This window comes from Salmo salar, chromosome 25 (assembly GCF_965601325.2).
Source record: "Salmo salar chromosome 25, fSalSal1, whole genome shotgun sequence".
NCBI lineage: Eukaryota > Metazoa > Chordata > Actinopteri > Salmoniformes > Salmonidae > Salmo > Salmo salar.
Window position 1 is genome coordinate 9,738,339 of NC_138315.1, and position 21,170 is coordinate 9,759,508.

The window sequence follows — 21,170 nt, forward strand, 5'->3', positions numbered from 1 at the left end:
TAAAAGGCTTACTGTGCAGTTCACCTTCCACTACCAAGATGAAGAACCTGGTGCAGGTTCTCCCTCTATACCTGATGTGCCTCTATGGCTGTCTGTGTCAGGAAGATGACCCACAGGACTTTATGCTTCTAGCAGGCCCTCTCACCAACCACTTGAGGATGGACTTGAGCACCAAACCCATTGATGCCTTTGACTGCAGTCATCCCCTTCCCTTGGGCTCCAGACCCTACTTCCAGTATCTCCAGAGTCGGGGAGTAACTCACTTCAAAGTTCCCCTGTCCTGGGCTCAACTTTTGCCCACAGGTGACCCCAGCCAGCCCAGTCAGCCTGCATTGTCTTGCTACCGGACCTTCTTGGAACAGCTAGTGGAAGCAGGCCTCAAACCACTTGTTGTCTTGCATCGCTCTGCTTTACCAGAGGCCCTTAGATCCAGATATGGGGGCTGGGAAAGCGCAGAGCTGCCAGATGTATTTCAGCAATATGCTGAATTTGTTTTTCTGGCATATGGAGAACTGGCACACTCTTGGGTGACACTGAGCCACCTTGAAGAGCTGAGGGATGAGGTGAATCTGCAGCTAAAACATGCTCTCCATGCCCACGCCAACGTGTACCACCTCTACCATCACCTGTTTCCTGGCCAAGGTAAACCCTTAATTAGCATGTGGTAGAAGATGTACATTATTCACAGGGTTTTGGGGAACAGTTTACAGATGTAACAATAAATGTACCTTTATTTTAAGAGTCCAACTGCAAGGGAGCCCTGCATGCACACAATTTACAAAATACAGTAACATACAAAGACACAAAGTCACAAACACAGTTAAGAAAAACAATCACATTCCTCAGCAAAGAGGTCCCAAATCAACATTTTGAACTGCCCGAGGGACACTACTACATCCAGTTGTACTAAACTCTTATAGGTTTATGGAACAATGGGGTGCAAAGAAACTAAAAGCTGAATTACCTAACTCTGAGGAGACCGAATGGATTTCCAGAGTTAGCCATCCCTTAGACAGGGTATGGTAACTCATAAATCTAAAGGTTATTAACTCTGTTAGGTAGTGGGAGTTTTAAAGAAAAACAGCTTTATAAATAAAAGAGGGCCAGCCTACTTTCTGGTAAAGAATGCACCTGTCACCTGTGATAAATAGGATAGGGGGTGCATTTTGGAAAAAATTCGTGCCCATTTTCAACGGCCTACTAATCAGACTCAGAAGCTAGGATATGCATATAATTAATACCTGTGGATAGAAAACACCCTAAAGTTTCTAAAACTGTTTGAATGGTGTCTGTGAGTATAACAGAACTCATATGGCAGTCAAAACCCCGAGACCGATTGAACCAGGAAGTGGAGTTCTGAATTGTGGACTCAACTTCACGTCGTCGCCTATAATTCACACCATGAGATATCGTTTATTGAGCACTTCCTATTGCTTCCACAAGATGTCGCCAGTCTTTACAAAGTGTTTTGATCCTTCCACTGTCGAAACTCGAAATTGGTCACAGCGGGAGGGCCATCACCATTATGACGCCGGCGGCCCTGTCTACCCCCACCTTTGGAAACGTTTTGAAACACATTGAAATCGTCCCCCTTGAATCTTATTGGCTCTCTTGTTGAAACAGGCTCTGAAGATTTATGTTATACAACGTTTGACATGTTTGAACGAACCTAAATGTGAAAAAAAAGTACTATTTCGAAACCACTGTGGCGCGCAAGGCAGATTAGTTGGATATGCCCTTCGGACGCACTAACATCAGCAAGCTAATTGAACATAAAGGATGGACTTTTTCGACCGAAAATACATCTGTTGTGGACCTGGGATTCCTGGAAGTGCTTTCTGATGAAGACAACTAAAGGTAAGGGATTATTGACAATATTATACAACATTAGATGTGAAATGCGATTGTTCCAAGATGGCGCCGAGCTGTATTTAATTGCTCATTTTCTGAGTATCGCATCACCTTTTATCGCTAAGTGTGATTACCCAGTAAAGTTATTTTTAAATCTGGTATGACAGGTGCTTTCAAGAGATATTCATCTATAAATCTTAGAATGACAATATTACATTTTAAAAATGTTTTCGAATAGTAATTCAGTAAAATGTAGCACTGTTTCCCTGGATGCATTTGACGGGAAAATAGTTAGTCAACGTCAGACACCGATGTAAAATGCTGTTTTCATATATAAATATGAACTTTATTGAACAAAAGAATGCATGCATTGTGTAACATGATGTCCTAGGTGTGTCATCTGATGAAGTTTGTAAAAGGTTAGTGCAGCATTTAGCTGTTTTTTGGTTATTTGTGATGCATGTGTTTGGTCGGAAAATGGCTATGTTGCTGCATTTTACGATGGACTCCTCTAACATAATCTAATGATTTGCTTTTCCTGTTAAACCTTTTTGAAATCGGACGACGTGGGTCGATTCAGGAGAGGTGTATCTATAAAACGAAAAATAATAAAAAAATTTCCCCTTCAAATTATTACATTTTGTTATGCTAATGGCGATATGATTTTTCGCTGGATTTTGATCCCGCTGACGGGATGAGACGCTGAAGAGGATAGGAACAATGGGGTGCAAAGAAACTAAAAGCTGAATTACCTAACTCTGAGGAGACCGAATGGATTTCCAGAGTTAGCCATCCCTTAGACAGGGTATGGTAACTCATAAATCTAAAGGTTATTAACTCTGTTAGGTAGTGGGAGTTTTAAAGAAAAACAGCTTTATAAATAAAAGAGGGCCAGCCTACTTTCTGGTAAAGAATGCACCTGTCGCCTGTGATAAATACTCCTACAGTATGTGGGTTCTTATGAAGATCTTTAGTGCTACAAGATCTTTGAATTGTTTGGAACCGACAAGTTTTCATAGCAAAGCGGCTTTAGATTTAGACATGTAAAAATTGTTTCACAAAATATCAGTCAACCGGATGTGAAAGAGGTCAGTGACTGTGCCTCAATTATGTCCCATCCTTGACTTTTCTAGCACTATCATTCATGGTTGCATGTATATTGTTTTCCTTATCAGAAGAGATTATTTCTGGCCAAGTGTTGTGAATGCCATTAGATAGCAAAGGTTAGGATCTGGTGAAAAGTGAAACACTGCATGGTCACACACACACCCCCAGTGGAGGGTGTTGACCTGAAAAATGTAGACCCAAGGTATAGGCGCTGAACGCACAGAGATGTCAAAATGTGTTTAATCTCTATCCAGCAATGTCACCTAGCTTCTCAACACATAGAGCCCCCATAATGCTCTGTGGCACAATCCCAATACAACTCACAAGGTTAATTCTCTGATCCTAATTCTGTGATTGGATGGACAACATGTCAGTTCATACTGCAAAAGTTTTGATTGGTTGGAGGACGTCCTCCGGAAGTGGTCATAATTACCATGTATGTCTATGAAAGGTCAATGTAGCCAGAGGACGGAAGATAGATGTCCTCCGGCTAAACCATGGTGCTACCCCGGACAGTGTGGTTGAAATTACTGTAGACCTTCATTTCAAAACAGTGTATTTTAATATTTTTTTTGGTGACATATGAATATATTTAACATAGTTTTATCTAAAAAATATAACTTATTTAATATTTCACTATTTGAATTTTTATGAAATTTCACTGAGGAGGATGGTCCTCCCAAGGACCTGGATTGCTAACATTGTCACTGTTTTTATAACACATCAGCCCTCCATTCTGTGCTCTCCTCTCAGGGGGCCATGTGTCGATTGGCGTCAGGGCCAGTGATGTTCCCATCCTTTACCAAAGCGAGGCTGCCATTAAGGTATGGGTACAGTACCTTTAACATTTGGACAATTGAATGTGTCACAATGTCAGACTCCAAAGCAACAAAATGTGAAACCTGCACAGGGTTTATACTTTTCCCAAGGCATCCACCGTATTGCTGTGATGGTGATAACATATTTCCCATTCAGGAGTCCCTAGATTTCCTGTCAGTGCAAATTGAATACAACTGCACCTCTAAATCAAACCTGGCAGAGGAGCTGAGAAGATTACAGGTAGTTTACTCTTCCATGTTCTGATAAACTGTGTCTTAATGAAAGGAAGAACAGAGCCTCCACGCAAAAGTGTATTTTATTACTGTCTTATCTTACGAAATGAAATGTCTAATTGCCAATATCCTTGTAAGTTATTGTAAAGCGTGTGTGTGAAACTCATAATGTTTTACCCCAAAATGGAGAACTGTGAATAATGGGAGATTTTGTATATACAGTTTGAAGGTTGAAGAGGCTGAATACAGAATGTCCTAATATGATTTCTCTAATTTTGATGAAAAAACACAACCATTAATCTGCGACTCATAATTGTCTCATAAAAGCCCAGCCCCTGAATGACGATCCCTTTGTCATGTTTTAGAAGGCCAATGGGCAGATACCCATTGTGATTTACAAGATGAATATCAACGGCTGTTCTTTCAGTCAATTCCAGCCACTCGGTAACATCCTGCAAGGTAAATCATGTGAAGCTGCATAAATGTACACACGCATGCTTTGTAGACCATCGGGTTAATCACTGGTGTCTTGTATGATCATACCATTCAACCTCAGTACAATGGTTAAAATTGTATTTGCTTACAGACAGTTCACCATACTCAAGTCTAGTGTCATGTTATGGACGTCTCTACACTGTCAAATAAACGTGTTGGTGATGACATCTCAAAAACCAGATGGTGGATTCAGATCAAGAGAGTGATTTGTAGTAGTTACAGTGCCAGAGACCATCATTTTATTGATGTTATCTCCACAAAGATTTTATCCAATATAAAATGTCATAGTCCAATTTGATTGTAAAGGCATTATGAAATTCTGACTTGTTGTTATCATGGTCCGGAGTACGCTGCAAAGTGCTTATCTAGCTAGTTAAAGGGCAATCTGGTATTGGAACAACAACAAAGTGGTTATCCCACCACTTCTTTGGTAAACAGCTCAGGTATATGACTGGAGAAATGTAACTACTAAATGTAACTACTATGCATGGAAGAATTGACCATAGATGAGATCAAATTATAGTTCAGTTTAATGTTTGAAGCTATACAGTGTTCAAACCCTCCACCTCCAGCCTAGCTGTCTCAATTACCAACTCACTTAAAAACTGTGAGTATACCCTTTATGGATTTTGCAAATATAGATAATATATAATGTAACACGTTGTTCATATCAAATCATTTTTTGAGGAATTTGAAGAACAACCCCCTGTGTGTGGTCTAAAATCATTACAGTTCTGCGAAATGGGGACCTGCAAATTCTGGGATGTGACATGGTTGACTTGTTTGAGGAGCTGGATTTGGTGGACACTCTGAATAGGTACAAATGCACTTGTTGTTTTCATGCACTATTTGGAAATGTAGTAATATATAAAATAGTCTACTATTAGCATAATGGAATATAAAAAGTCTGAATTAACCTTTTGTCTTTTTTGTATTTTAGTGTGAATTCATACCTCTGTATGTACAGTATCTACAGTGCCTTCAGAAAGTATTCAAACCCCTTGACTTTTTCCACATTTTGTTGTGTTACAGCCGGAATTTAAAATGTATTAAATTGAGATTTTGTGTCACTGATCTACACACAGTATCCCATAATGTCAAAGTGGAAATGCTTACAAATTAATAAAACATGGATAGTTGTATTCAACCCTTTAATTATGGCAAGTTACGTTCAGGAGTAAAAATGTGCTTAACAAGTCACATAATAAATTGCATGGAATCACTCTGTTGTGCAATAATATTGTTTAAAATGATTTTTAAATGAGTACCACATCTCCGAACCCCACACATACAATTATCTGTAAGGTCCCTCAGTTTAGTTTAGTTTATTAATTTGACCATTTTAAAAAACAAGCACACATAAAATGTAAAAGTCATACATGCACATGAATAAAATCATGGAGGATAACACACTATAAAGTCTGGGACTTATTTCCATTGTGGTCCTCTTGAGACAAGACGGCTAGACAAGATCCAACACAGTATGGCAGTGAAATAATAAAACAAAAACATAGAAGAAGAACATCTATTTCATCATTCCAGTTACATCATAGGGGTTATTTATATGGGCACAGAAGAATCAAACATATTTTGACTTTATTTTTAAAGCTGTCCAGAGAGGACGTTGTTCTTATAGGCAGAAGCAACTCATTCCATTCTGAGGCTCCAGTGTACAGTTGATCAATGAATTTCAAGCACAGATTCAACCACAAGGACGAGGGAGATTTTCAAATGGTTAGCAAAGAAGGGCACCTATTGGTAGAATTACACTTTGGATGGTGTATCAATACACCCATTCACTACAAAGATACAGGCTCCCTTCCTACCTCAGTTGCCGAAGAGGAAGGAACCCGCTCAGGGATTTCACCATGAAGCCCATGGTGATTTTAAAACAGTTACAGAGTTTAATGGCTCTGATAAAAGGAAAGGGAAAGGGGATACCTAGTCAGTTGTACAACTGAATGCCTTCAACTGAAATGTGTCTTCCGCATTTAGCCCAACCCCTCTGAATCAGAGAAGTGCGGGGGGCTGCCTTAATCGACATCCATGTCTTTGGCGCACGGGGAACAGTGTGTTAAATGACTTGCTCAGGGGCAGAATGACAGAGATAACTGAGAATGGATCAACAACACTGGAGTTACTCCACAATATTAACAGAAATGAGAGAGCGAATTGAAGGAAGCCTGTACAGAAAATATTCCACAACATGCATCCTGTTTTCAATAAGGCACTAAAGTAATACTGCAGAAAATGTGGCAAAGTAATTTTTGGTCATGGATACAAAATGTTATATATTTGGGGCAAATTTTCAAGCATGGTGGTGGCTGCGTCATGTTATGGGTATGCTTGTCATCGGCAATGACTAAGGAGGTTTTTTTTAATAAAAAAACAGAATAGAGCTAAGCACAGGCAAAATCCTAGAGGAAAACTTGGTTCGGTCTCTTTTCCAACAGACACTGGGAGAAAAATTCACCTTTCAGCAGGACAATTACCTAAAACACAAGGCCAAATATACACTGGAGTTGCTTACCAAGATGACATTGAATGTTAGAGTGGCCGAGTTATGGATTTGACTTAAATTGGCTTGAAAATCTATGGCAAGACTTGAAAATAGCTGTCTAGTAACGATCAACAACCAACTTGACAGAGCTTGAAGAATCTTTTAAAGAATAAATGGGCAAATATTGTACAATCCAGCTCTTATAGATTTACTCAGAAAGACTCACAACTGTAATTGCTGCCAAAGGCGATTCTAACATGTATTGACTCAGGGGGTTGAATACTTATCAAGATATATTAGTATTTTATTTACCACTTTGACATAAGCGTATTTTGACAAAAAAATGGCAAATCAAATGGCACAACAAAATGTGGTAAAAGTCAAGGGGTGTGAATACTTTCTTAACGGCACTGTATTTAATGTTGCCCTTCACCTCTCTTGCTCGGCTAGTCTTTCAGATCACACGGGGGATGCACTGTCAGTAAACTACCAGAGAGTGTGGGATAAATTTGGAACTCAGACCATTTCCGAGCGGGACTTCTTCCTGAATGAGTCTTTTCCTGATGGCTTCCAGTGGGCCACTTCCAGTGAGTCCTTTAAAGTCGAGGGTGGCTGGTCTGAGCATGGGAAGGGTGAGACCCTTTGGGACCGCTTTGGCCATGAGCACCAAGCCTTTCAGAATCAGACTGCAGACCTGGCTTGTGACAGTTACCATAAAGTGGACTATGACGTCTACCTCCTGAGAGGTCTACTTGTCAACACCTACCAGTTCTCTATCTCCTGGGCCCGCATTTTCCCCTCTGGCCACTGGGGGAGCCACTCTGAGAAAGGTGCGCTTTACTATGACAGCCTGATCAACGCGCTGATAGAGGCGGGTATAGAACCTGCTGTGACCCTGCACCACTGGGATCTTCCCCAGGCACTCCAGGACTATGGAGGCTGGACCAATGATTCCATTGCAGAAGCCTTTAAAGACTATGCTGACTTCTGCTTCTTCAGGTTTGGAGATAGGGTTAGGACCTGGAACACTTTCAGTAGCCCCTGGGTGATTAGCCATGCTGGGTACGGTACCGGTCAGCATCCCCCTGGAATAAAGAACTATGTCGTTGCCTCCTACCAGGTGAGAGAACTAGCATCATTCCTTTCCCTATAGCCCTTTGTTGACTTTGGGAATTGTAATTATTATTTCTTTGATGATTTTGATCCTTTGTGCCCCCCCCCCCAAAAAAGGTGACTCACAACATGCTCAAGTCCCACGCTGAAGCCTGGCATGTTTACAACGACAAGTACCGGAAGGACCAGGGAGGCAAAGTAGGCATTGCCCTGGACTCCAACTGGGCTGAGCCTCCAAGCTCCTCTTCCAAGCCTGAAGATGTAGTGGCTGCAGACCGCTACCTGCAGTTCATGCTGGGATGGTTCGCCCATCCCATTTTTGTGGATGGGGACTATCCACCCTTGCTAAAGTCTCAGATTGAGCAGAAAAGGCGGGATTGTTCCCTCTCTGTGCCTGCCATACTCCCTTTCTTCACTGCAGCAGAGAGTAAGCGAATTCGCGGAACGGCAGATTTCCTGGGGCTCAACCACTACACCTCTCGCTTGGTCAATGCCAGTGATGGTGGCTGCGTGCCTGGACCAGAGGGGGTGGGAGACTTCAAAGCTCATGTGGACCACTCCTGGCCTTCTACGGCGTCTGACTGGATACACTCTGCACCCTGGGGCCTCCGTAGGCTGCTCAACTATGTTTCTGCAGAGTATCTGAATGTCACTAAGGTGCCCGTCTACATAACTGGAAATGGGATACCCACAGGGTACAGCGGGGACACTATCAATGACACGGAGCGTACAGAGTACTTAAAGGGCTACATCAACGAAGCACTGAAAGGTAAGTATCTGGAATGTGTTAGACCAGGGGTCACCTAGTCCTGTACAGAAGGAGTGTTTTGAGACTGTTTGAAAGAATGATTGTTTATAAGGATTGTTTACCAGGATGACTTTGGTTGACTTTCAACAGCAATCCATCTGGATGGAGTGGATGTGCAGCGGTTCACTGTGCAGTCACTGATGGATGGGTTTGAGGGGCCAAAGGGCTACAGCCAAAGGTTTGGTTTGCACTATGTCAACTTTGAAGACCCTAACAGGCCCAGAACCCCAAAGCAGTCAGCCTATTTCTACTCTGATATTATCAAGAGAAATGGGTTTGCTGATACAAGAGAAAGAAGTCCACAACAAGAACCAAAGTTTCAAACCGTTATGCGGCAACCCACTCTGCCCCCGTCCGAGGTTCCCTCCAGATCCAAGGTTGTCTGGGAGAAGTTCTCCAGTCAGTCCAATTTCCAGAGGAAGCTCTACCACTACGGCACCTTTCCAAAGGGCTTCCAATGGGGAGTGACGTCCTCAGCCTATCAGATAGAAGGTGGCTGGAATGTTGACGGTAAGGGTGCAAGTGTATGGGATACCTTCACCCATAAGCCTGGCAGTATTACCGAAGATGCCAATGGTGACATTGCCTGTGACAGTTACCACCGACTAGAGGAAGACCTGTACATGCTAAGGGCCCTAAGGGTTAAGACCTACCGATTCTCCCTGTCCTGGTCCAGGATCTTTCCCAATGGTCGGCGCAATTCCTTGAACCAGAAGGGTGTTAACTACTACAACAGGCTCATTAATGGCCTACTAGCTTATAACATAACCCCCATGGTGACACTCTACCACTGGGACCTCCCTCAGGCCCTGCAGGACCTTGATGGCTGGGACAACATCCAGATGGTTGAGATCTTTAACGACTTCTGTGACTTCTGCTTTTCCACCTTTGGGAAGCAAGTAAAGTTTTGGTTGACCTTCAACCAACCCTATACAATTGCATGGTCAGGATACGGTCTGGGGCAGATCCCACCAAATGTCAGTAAGCCTGGGGATGCACCATATAGAGTCGCTCATAACCTTCTAAAGGCACATGCCACGGTGTACCACACCTATGACAAGAAATACCGCAAATCCCAAGGTGGTCTGGTCTCCATCGCCCTCAACGCAGACTGGGCTGAGCCCAAAGATGTCAACAACCCCCGGGAAGTCATGGCTGCAGACCGTGCCCTGCAGTTTCAGCTTGGCTGGTTCGCTCACCCAATCTTTAAAACCGGTGATTACCCTGACGCCATGAAGTGGCAGGTGGGCAACAAGAGTGAGCTCCAAGGCCTGCCAGGTTCCAGGCTCGCCATGTTCACCAATGATGATAAGGCCTACATCAGAGGTACTGCTGATGTCTTCTGTATAAATGCTTATACCACTAAGGTGATACGTCAAGTAACTGCCAGGCTTAGTCCTCAGTCCTTTTATAACGACCAGGACATTGGAGAGGAGGAGGAGGGTGATTCCCCCACAACTGCCATCAAAGGGCAGAGGGCTGTAGCATGGGGCTTACGGAGACTCCTCAACTGGATCAAGGAGGAGTATGGAGATCCAGAGATTTATGTCACAGAGAATGGAGTTCCAACGGCTCCAAAGACCACAGTGGATGACACTGACAGAATATTCTACTACAAAACCTACATTGATGAGGCTTTGAAAGGTAAGCTCTAATGATATATTTCCCTACAAGTTTCTCATTTCACCTTCAAGAGGTGGTGGGAGGTTGGGGGGACTTTGTACTATGTCACTGACTATAATGCCTTCTAATTGCATCGATGAATGAGTACAGACTGAGCAGAATACCAAGGGGCAAGCAAATGCAACTTACTTTGCTAGGAATTTCCAACATTTGCTGTAAAAAAAAAGTTATCTTCCAAAAGAAAATCTTCTCTCATGTCCCCTTAGCCCATGACTTGGATGGTGTGAAGGTGAGGGGTTACAGTGTCTCATCTCTTATGGACTCTTTTGAGTGGCTCAATCGGTACACAGTGGGCTTTGGTCTCCACCATGTGGACTTTACTCACCCAAGCCGACCTAGGACGCCCAAACGTTCAGCCCACTACTACTATCAAGTCATGAGGGACAACGGTTTCCCTCAATCGGAGGATGGTACACCCATTTATGGAAACTTCCGTAAAGATTTCATCTGGAGCACAGCAACAGCATCTTACCAGGTGACTGCTCACTGAAAACAATTCCGATAAGCTTAGTGCCAATAAAAGCACCACAATATGTTTACCTTGTCATTTTATATCTCTTATCCAGATTGAGGGGGGCTGGAGAGCAGATGGAAAGGGCCTCAGTATCTGGGATAAGTTTGCCCACACTCCTCTTAGAGTGTTCAATGATGACACAGGAGATATTGCCTGTGATAGTTATAATAAGGTGGAGGAGGATGTCGCTATGCTGAGGAGGCTGAAGGTGACCCACTACCGCTTCTCTATATCCTGGTCCAGGGTGCTCCCCGATGGCACCACCAAAAACATAAACGAGGCTGGCCTCAACTACTACCATAGACTGGTTGACGCACTTCTCATTGCCAACATACAGCCTCATGTGAGTTTGGTGGCCATGACGACATGCTCATGACTGGGATAATATGTAATTTACTATATCAAAGGGAGTAAATTACACATGCACTTTGATAAACCTGAATTGACACATTAAACCCCTGAGTTAAATAATCGTTTCCTCTCTTCATGAATGTTCCTCTCTCCAGATTACCCTCTACCACTGGGACCTCCCTCAGGCTCTGCAGGATGTGGGGGGCTGGGAGAACGACAGCATCATTGACCGATTCAGAGAATATGCTGATTTTATCTTCACTCACCTTGGAGACAAAGTGAAGTTCTGGATCACCATCAATGAGCCTTACAATATAGCCAATATTGGCCACGGCTATGGAGCTGCCGCCCCAGGTACTATCTCTTTAATTCAGACTAAACAAATATGCATTTGGCTTGTATTTGCCAAACAATTGTTGACTGTTTTCAGTGTGTGTCTGTAGTAACAGGAAACAATCGTATCGTTGATATGCTAAATAGCTTCTAAATACAATAGCTTTAAAAAGAGATTCTAAAGCTAAGAAAATAATTTAGACCCCTTAAAAGAACTGTAGAAAGAGATCGTATTTATTTAAGTGTCTTCAAGATGCAGTTAAAACAATAATCCATCTATGGCCAGGCATCAGCTTCAGACCTGGCACACTGCCCTACACAGTGGGCCACAACCTCATCAAAGCCCATGCCGAAGCCTGGCACCTGTACAACGATAACTACCGCACCAAGCAGGGTGGCATTATCTCCATCACCATCAACTCAGACTGGTCAGAGCCACGGAACCCCTACAAGCAGGAGGACGTAGAAGCTGCACGACGCGTTGTTCAGGTGCAGTCTAATGCCTCACATTGCATCAGTCATCAAAATTCTCTCCACTACATCAGTGAAACTATAGTGTAGTATCCTGTGTAAAACATAATCATGTATGTAGAGTTCCTGTATAGCATGTACCACATTTCCCATATTTGGCACAGTACACAAAAGGCCTCAAAAATGGTCCAAACAAACATACTAAAGAGTTACATGAAGAGTGACTACATTATTTTTCTGTCGTTTCCCAGCTTTAAAGCCAATGTTCTTATTCAGTAACACTATTGGTTCCTTTCTCCTGTTGCAGTTCTATATCGGCTGGTTTGCCCACCCTATATTCAATGGAGACTACAGTGATACAATGAAGACAATCATTCGAGAGAGGAGCCTAGCAGCAGGCCTATCTAAATCACGGTAAGATAAATATTTATTAGTAGCGCTAATTTTAAAAAGCCATAGAAGAATTTGCATTCATTCTGAGGAAATTATATGACTCAAACCCTAAATGTAAAATAAATAATTAGTGATTCACAGATAAAACGCTCTGAACTGGCTATATGATACACATATGGTCAACTGGCTATGAACTTTTTTACAGGCTTCCTGAGTTTTCCCCTGCAGAGATCCAGAGGGTCAAAGGTACATATGATTACTTTGGGTTCAACCACTACACAACTGTCCTGGCATTCCCTGTTGAGTATGGGAACCTACAGCACTACGATGCAGACAGGTGAGAAGTCAGCCATAAGAGCCTACACTATACAGGACATAACTGAAAATATTTATTCATGGTTAGATCAACAACTGGAGATGTGCATATAACTATATGAAGTCAACCTGTAAGTGCTATATATAGTTTATGAATGTATTATAGTTCTTCTGTATGTCCTTGTTTCAAATTGATGTCCTGTTCCATTTCCAAACCCATATTTAATTAAATTAAATAGTCTGTCATTTTACTGTGTGTATTAGGGGCGCTGGAACGATTGCTGATCGCACCTGGCTGGACTCTGGCTCTGCCTGGCTGAAGGTTTCCCCATTTGGATTCCGCAAGATCCTCAACTTCATCAAGGAGGAGTACGGCAACCCACCCATCATCATCACAGAGAATGGGATCTCGGCGCGAGGGCCAGTGGATCTGAACGATGTCCACAGGATTCACTACTATGAGAATTACATCAATCAGGTCCTCAAAGGTAATAGGCCACAATAACAATTCAGTATTTCTATATTGACAATATGAAATATAATTTACAAGTGAAACACCATCTTTAATGTTTTGGAAACCATTCCCACAACCTAATGAAATCTTCCGTGAACCTTTATAGAGCCAAATTTGGTTTTCTCCTCTCTTTTCAGCATATTTGCTGGATGGGGTGGATATTCGAGGCTACACAGCCTGGTCTCTGATGGACAATCTAGAGTGGGCCACTGGCTTCTCAGAGAGATTCGGCCTGTTCTATGTGAACCGTTCTGACTCCAAACTTACACGAGTAGCCAAGAACTCTGTTGCCCGCTATGCCACCATCATCACCTGCAATGGATTCCCTGACCCCACTCTGGGGCCTCACGAGTGTTTGAATCCTGAGCCCGAAGGTAGAGTGACAACATTGTCAATCTCAGTGGATGCAACACTGTTGCACACAGTGCATTTCAGATGGAAAAAACATGTTTAAAGTGATTGATAATTCTGTATGTTTTACACACACACAATATCACACCTGCGAACCATAAAAGTTATCACACAATCTTAAAAAAGACAGAAAGTGATTGGAAGGGTTTTTATAAACTCCTTAAAGGTTTTTTAAAGAGGAGTTTACCCATTTTGAACTTTGCACTGCTTAAGTGCAGTTGTCATTGTAAACAAAAGGATGTCATTATGTTATCAAGGCACAAGGCGAGACCCAGATGCAGACACAGGAGTCAGATGGTTGGAGTCTTACAATGTTTAATAATCCAAAGGGGTAGGCAAGAGAATGGTCGTGGACAGACAAAAGGTCAAAACCAAATCAGAGTCCAGGAGGTACAGAGTGGTTGACAAGCTCGTGGTCAAGGCAGGCAGGTACAGAGTCCAGAAACAGGCATGGGTCAAAACCAGGAGGACTAGGAAAAGGAGAATAGCAAAAAGGAGTACGGGAAAAACACGCTGGTTGACTTGACTAAACATACAAGACGAACTGGCACAGAGAGACAGGAAACACAGGGATAAATACACTGGGGAAAATAAGCGATGCCTGGAGGGGGCAGAGACAATCACAGGAACAGGTGAAACAGATCAGGGTGTGACATAGGTTTTATGTTTATATCTGGCATATTTTTTTGTGTGTCAGAAAATCTAAAGTATTCACTACTCTATTCCCATAGAGAAAGTAGGTGTCCCGAGATTAATAGATAAACAGTGGCTTGCGAAAGTATTCAACCCCTTGGCATTTTTCCTATTTTGTTGCCTTACGACCTGGAAATAAAATTAATTTTTTTTGGGGTTGTATCATTTGATTTACACAACATACCTACCACTTTGAAGATGCAAAATATTTTTTATTGTGAAACAAACAAGAAATAAGACAAAAAAACTGAAAACTTGAGCGTGCATAACTATTCACCCCCCAAAAGTCAATACTTTGTAGAGCCACCTTTTGCAGCAATTAGAGCTGCAAGTGTCTTGGGGTATGTCTCTATAGGCTTGGCACATCTAGCCACTGGGATTGTTGCCCATTCTTCAAGGCAAAACTGCTCCAGCTCCTTCAAGTTGGATGGGTTGCGCTGGTGTACAGCAATCTTGTCAAGGATTCCTCCGGAACTTTCATTACGCACACCTGGCCCCTATTCCCAGTGATTAGTAATTGTATAAGTGTTCCCTTGGTTTACCAGTGTCCGGTCGATTTTTGTTACGATGTCCGTTGGTGCGTGTGAGTACCTGTGCTGTGTGTTTTGGCTTTCGTGCCATTGTGGATTGTACAGATGATTACAGGTCTCGTCCTGTGTGTTAATCATTGTGCGCGTGTGTTATTTATTCAAGGTACTCCTCTCTCTTTTGTTTGGGTTTCAACCCTGTGTTTTTGTATAGTGTTTGTTTGGTTTTCATCCCCGTGTCTTTACACGGCACGCTGTAATTTGGGTAAATTAAAAAACCCTATTATGCACCCCTCCGCCTGTCTCCCGAATTATTCATACCAACGTGACAGAATAATCAACCATTAAGGGAGACAGCGGGAATGGCCCGTCCGACAACGCTGCGACTGGTCCGTCTGCCGCCGCTGCAACTTCGGCAGCTGCAACTGGCCCGTCCGACGTCGCCACAATGGGTCGGTCCGACAATGCAACTTCAGCAGCTGCAACTGGCCCGTCCAACGCCGCCACAACCGGTCCGTCCAACGCCACTGCTACTGGTCCGTTTGATGCCGCCGCAACTTCCGCAGCGGAAACTGGCCCATCCGACGATGACGTAACTTCGGCAGCTGCATTGGGTCCTGATCGACCCGCACTGCATTCCTGTGATCACCCTCGAGGCCGGTGTCGTTGCGCTGTTGGTGTAGTACTGTCAAGGATCCCTCCGGAACTTTCATGATGCACACCTGGCCCCTATTCCCAGTGATTAGTAATTGTAAACTCAGCAAAAAAGGAAACATCCTCTCACTGTCAACTGCGTTTATTTTCATGTGTAAATATTTGTATGAACATAACAAGATTCAACAACTGAGACATAAACTGAACAAGTTCCACAGACATGTGACCAACATAAATTGAATAATGTGTCCCTGAACAAAGGGGGGGTCAAATCAAAAGTAGTGGTCGGTATCTGGTGTGGCCACCAGCTGCATTAAGTACTGCAGTGCATCTCCTCCTCATGGACTGCACCATATTTGCCAGTTCTTGCTGTGAGATGTTACCCCACTCTTCCACCAAGGCACCTGCAAGTTCCCAGACATTTCTGGGCGGAATGGTCCCAGCCCTCATCCTCCGATCCAACAGGTCCCAGACATGCTCCACGGGATTGAGATCCGGCCTCTTCGCTGGCCATGGCAGAACACTGACATTCCTGTCTTGCAGGAATTCACACACAGAACATGCAGTATGGCTGGTGGCATTGTCATGCTGGAGGGTCATGTCAGGATGAGTCTGCAGGAAGGGTACCACAAGAGGGAGGAGAATGTCTTCCCTGTACCGCACAGCGTTGAGATTGCCTGCAATGACAACAAGCTCAGACCGATGATGCTGTCACACACTGCCCCAGACCATGATGGACCCTCCACCTCCAAATCGATCCCGCTCCAGAGTACAGGTCTCTGTGTAACCCTCATTCCTTCATCGATAAACGCAAATCCGACCATCACCCCTGGTGAGACAAAACCGCGACTTGTCAGTGAAGTGCACTTTTTGCCTATCCTGTCTGTTCCAGCGATGGTGGGTTTGTGCCCATAGGTGAAGTTGTTGCCGTTGATGTCTAGTGAGGATCTGCCTTACAACAGGCCTACAAGCCCTCAATCCAGCCTCTCTCAGCCTATTTCGGACAGTCTGAGCACTGATGGAGGGATTGTGCATTCCTGGTGTAACTCGGGCAGTTGTTGTTGCTATCCTGTACCAGTCCCGCAGGTGTGATGTTCAGATGTACTGTGCAGGTGTTGTTGCACATGGTCTGTCACTGCGAGGACGATCAGCTGTTCGTCCTGTCTCCCTGTAGCGCTGTCTTAGGCCCTGGCCGCATCTGCAGTCCTCATGCCTCCTTGCAGCATGCCTAAGGCACGTTCACGCAGATGAGCAGGGACCCTGGACATCTTTCTTTTGGTGTTTTTTCAGAGTCAGTAGAAAGGCTTCTTTAGTGTCCTAAGTTTTCATAACTGTGACCTTAATTGACTCAAATGATGTCAATTAGCCCATCAGAAGTTTCTAAAGGCATGAAATAATTTTCTGGAATTTTCCAAGCTGTTTAAAGGCACAGTCAACTTAGTGTATGTAAACTTCTGACCCACTGGAATTGTGATACAGTGAATTATAAGTGAAATAATCTGTCTGTAAACAATTGTTGGAAAAATTACTTGTCATGCACATAGTAGGTGTCCTAACCGACTTGCCAAAACTATAGTTTGTTAAACAAGAAATTTGTGGAGTGGTTGAAAAATGAGTTTTAATTACTCCAACCTCAGTGTATGTAAACTTTTGACTTCAACTGTAGCTTTTTCCTTGATGGCCAAAAAGCTCAATTTTAGTCTCATCTGACCAGAGTACATTCTTCTATATGTTTGGGGAGTCTCCCACATGCCTTTTGGCGAACACCAAATGTGTTTGCTTATTTTTTTCTTTAATCAATTGCTTTTTTCTGGCCACTCTTCCATAAAGCCCAGCTCTGTGGAGTGTACGGCTTAAAGTGGTCCTATGGACAGATACTTCAATCTCCGCTGTGGAGCTTTGCAGCTCCTTCTGGGTTATCTTTGGTCTCTTTGTTGCCTCTCTGATTGATACCCTCCTTGCCTGGTCCGTGAGTTTTGGTGGGCGGCCCTCTCTTGGCAGGTTTGTTGTGGTGCCATATTCTTTCCATTTCTTAATAATGGATTTAATGGTGTTCCGTGGGATGTTCAAAGTTTCAGATATTTTTTTGTAACCCAACCCTGATCTGTACTTTTCCACAACTTTGTCCCTGACCTGTTTGGAGAGCTCCTTGGTCTTCATGGTGCCGCTTGCTTGGTGCCTTTCAGAACAGGTGCAAATATACATTTACATTACATTTTAGTCATTTAGCAGACGCTCTTATCCAGAGCGACTTACAGTAGTGAATGCATACATTTCATAATTTTTTGTTGTTGTTGTAATTTTCTGTACTGGTCCCCCGTGGGAAACGAACCCACAACCCTGGCGTTGCAAACACCATGCTCTACCAACTGAGCCACACGGGACCACTACTGAGGTCATGTGACAGATCATGTGACACTTAGATTGCACACAGGTGGACTTTATTTAACTAATTATATGACTTCTGAAGGTAATTGGTTGCACCAGATCTTATTATGGGGCTTCATAACAAAGGGGGTGAATACATAAGCACGCACCACTTTTCCAGGGTTTAAATAAAAATAAAAAATAAAATAAAAAGTAAGTTATTTCTTTCACTTCACAAATTTGGACTCTTTTGTGTATGTCCATTACATGAAATCCAAATAAAAATCAATTTAAATTACAGGTTGTAATGCAACAAAATAGGTAAAATGCCAAGGGGGATGAATACTTTTGCAAGGCACTGTATGCACTGTATCAGGGGCAGCAGGTAGCCTAACAGTGTTGGGCCAGTAACCAAAAGGTCACTGGTTCAAATACACAGGCTAATAAGGTGAAAAATCTGTCAATGTGCCCTTAAACACGTTGTTTTACAGGGTCAGTCATAGTAGTACAGCACCCCTGGATACAACAGGTGTAGACCTTAAGTAAGCATTTCACGACAAGGTCTGTTGTATTCGGCGCATGTGACATATGCAATTTTATATTATTTTGATTTTCTTAACCCTAAATTTGCTCTAGGGGTGCTGTACTACTATGGCTGACCCTGTAAAACAACACATTTGACAGCACCTATCCTGTGTATGCGACAATAAATAATGTATTTGTTTTGCAAAAAAAGGACTATCTCCTTAAATGTTTCCTTGTCGTGTTGTGATGCGTTTTCATAAAAGTAATGACACCCTTTTTTTGTTTACAAGGAAGTTCAGAATGGGGAAATGCACTTGATTTTCAATCTTACCGATACATCTGAACACGTTGTCTGATTAATTTCAATGAATTTATTCTCTTACCCCAGGAACGAGTGCACCCTCCACCACCTCGCCTATCTTACCAGTCGAGAACGTGCGCTTCCTCGGTATGGAGCTGTCATCTGGCAGTGCTGAGGTAGCCCTCTACAGCGTCTTTGCTCTCTCCATTACGGGTGTCCTCTCAGTCATCGCTGTAACCTATCTGTACCGGAAGTCAGACAGATCCTCTGTGGAATCTGTGACGATGGAGACACTCTGAACACATAAATAGTGCTCGAAGGCTCTGCCCCCATCCAACATAAATGTCTCATTATCTCTGTTTCTAAAATAATCTGTCAATACTCTACTTGAAAAGTGCCTGTCTATTTGTGGTACATGAAAATTAGTTGTTGCTTATATATCTGATGAATCATTAGTGTCTGCACCAAACATTGCCTTCACTTGTTATTTTAGGAAATAAAGGCTTAACTTTTGAAGCATTTCCAGTCTATGGTCATTATCATCAGTCGTCCAATAGAGGACGCTGTTGCATCAGATCCTCTGGTCTTTAGATTAGATTGGGTGTTTACAATACAGTTGTTCCTCCTTTAATGTCACAGTATATACTCGATTTCATCAACGCAATCAGAAGGCATTCTAGTCAGTAACATTCTACAAAGTCCCAGGTCCCCCTCCCAACACCAATAAAGGTGCAATGCAAATAATGTTGATGTCCACGAAATATCTTTATTAGTCAAACAACTAAACAACTAAACCATAATTTAAAGGTCAGACAGGATTGTGTTGTCGAGGCACAGATCTAGGGAAGGGTACCCAAACATTTCTGCAGGATTGAAGGTTTCCCAAGAACACAGTGGTCTCCATCATTCTTAAATAGAAGAAGTTTGGAACCACCAAGACTCTTCCTAGAGCTGGCCGCTCAGCCAAACTGAGCAATCGGGGGAGAAGGGCCTTGGTCAGGGAAGTGACCAAGAACCCAATGGTCACTGACAGAGCTCCACAGTTCCTCTGTGGAGATGGAGGGCCTTCCAGAAGGACAACAATCTCTGCAGCCCTCCACCAGGTGGTAGAGTGGCCAGACGGAAGCCACTCCTCAGTAAAAGACACATGACAGCCCGCTTGGAGTTTGCCAAAAGGCACCCAAAGGACTCTCAGACCATGAGAAACAAGATTCTCTCATCTGATGAAACCAAGATTGAACTCTTTGGCCTGAATGCCAAGCGTCGCGTCTAGAGGAAACCTGCAACCACCCCTGTGAAGCATGGTGGTGGCATGGGGATGTTTTTCAACAGCAGGGACTGGGAGACTAGTCAGGATAGAGGTAATGATGAAAAACCTGCTCCAGAGCACTCAAGACCTCAGACTGGGGGCGAAGGTTCACCTTCCAACAGGACAACGACCCTAAGCATACAGCCAAGACAACGCAGGAGTGACTTTGGGACAAGTCTCTGAATATCCTTGAGTGGCCCAGCCAGAGCCCGGACTTGAACCCAATCAAACATCTCTGGAGACACCTGAAAATAGCTGTGCAGCGATGCTCCCCATCCAACCTGACAGAGCTTGAGAGGATCTGCAGAGAGGAATGGGAGAAACTCCCCAAATAAAGGTGTGCCAAGCTTGTAGCATCATACCCAAGAAGACTCGAGGCTGTAACAATGTACTGTGCTTCAACAAAGTACTGAGTAAAGGGCATGAATACGTATGTAAATGTACTAAATAACCACAATATCTCTGGGAAAGAGAGTGATAAGCTCTGTTTGTGTACTATCCGTAGGAACAACAAAATCTGTATGATGAGATCCCTAGGGAGGATATTAAACATTTCCATACTTGAAAATGGTATATAATGGTAAATATTCCCCCTTCTGATAACCAGGCGGCGAATCGCATCTCTGCATGTCTGTCAGACATATCAGTGTGGATGACGGATCACCAGCTCAAGCTGAACCTCGGCAAGACGGAGCTGCTCTTCCTCCCGGGGAAGGACTGCCCGTTCCATGATCTCGCCATCACGGTTGACAACTCCCTTGTGTCCTCCTCCCAGAGTGCTAAGAACCTTGGCGTGACCCTGGACAACACCCTGTCGTTCTCCACTAACATCAAGGCGGTGACCCGATCCTGTAGGTTCATGCTCCACAACATTCGCAGAGTA

The 21,170-nt window shown here is 43.4% G+C and overlaps 1 protein-coding gene across 3 annotated transcripts; it reads left to right on the forward strand.

Moving 5' to 3' along the window:
• Positions 1 to 11: 11 nt before the first annotated feature.
• On the forward strand, positions 12 to 19,722 carry LOC106586119 (lactase/phlorizin hydrolase). Of its 3 annotated transcripts, none has more exons than XM_014172995.3 (17): positions 12 to 642; positions 3,712 to 3,782; positions 3,934 to 4,017; positions 4,376 to 4,469; positions 5,238 to 5,322; positions 7,456 to 8,125; positions 8,236 to 8,887; positions 9,017 to 10,570; positions 10,816 to 11,084; positions 11,176 to 11,466; positions 11,630 to 11,828; positions 12,094 to 12,296; positions 12,586 to 12,692; positions 12,877 to 13,008; positions 13,251 to 13,474; positions 13,638 to 13,874; positions 19,066 to 19,722. In XM_014172995.3, the coding sequence occupies exons 1-17, from the start codon at positions 39 to 41 to the stop codon at positions 19,275 to 19,277; spliced, it is 5,688 nt and encodes a 1,895-aa protein (XP_014028470.3). In that variant the 5' UTR covers positions 12 to 38; the 3' UTR covers positions 19,278 to 19,722. The 3 variants fall into 3 exon arrangements, with proteins under 3 accessions (XP_014028470.3, XP_045563481.2, XP_045563482.1); XM_045707525.2 differs by having other exon boundaries at positions 4,379 to 4,469; XM_045707526.2 differs by lacking the exons at positions 12 to 642; positions 3,712 to 3,782; positions 3,934 to 4,017; positions 4,376 to 4,469 and adding an exon at positions 4,496 to 5,112.
• The last annotated feature ends 1,448 nt before the right edge of the window (positions 19,723 to 21,170 follow it).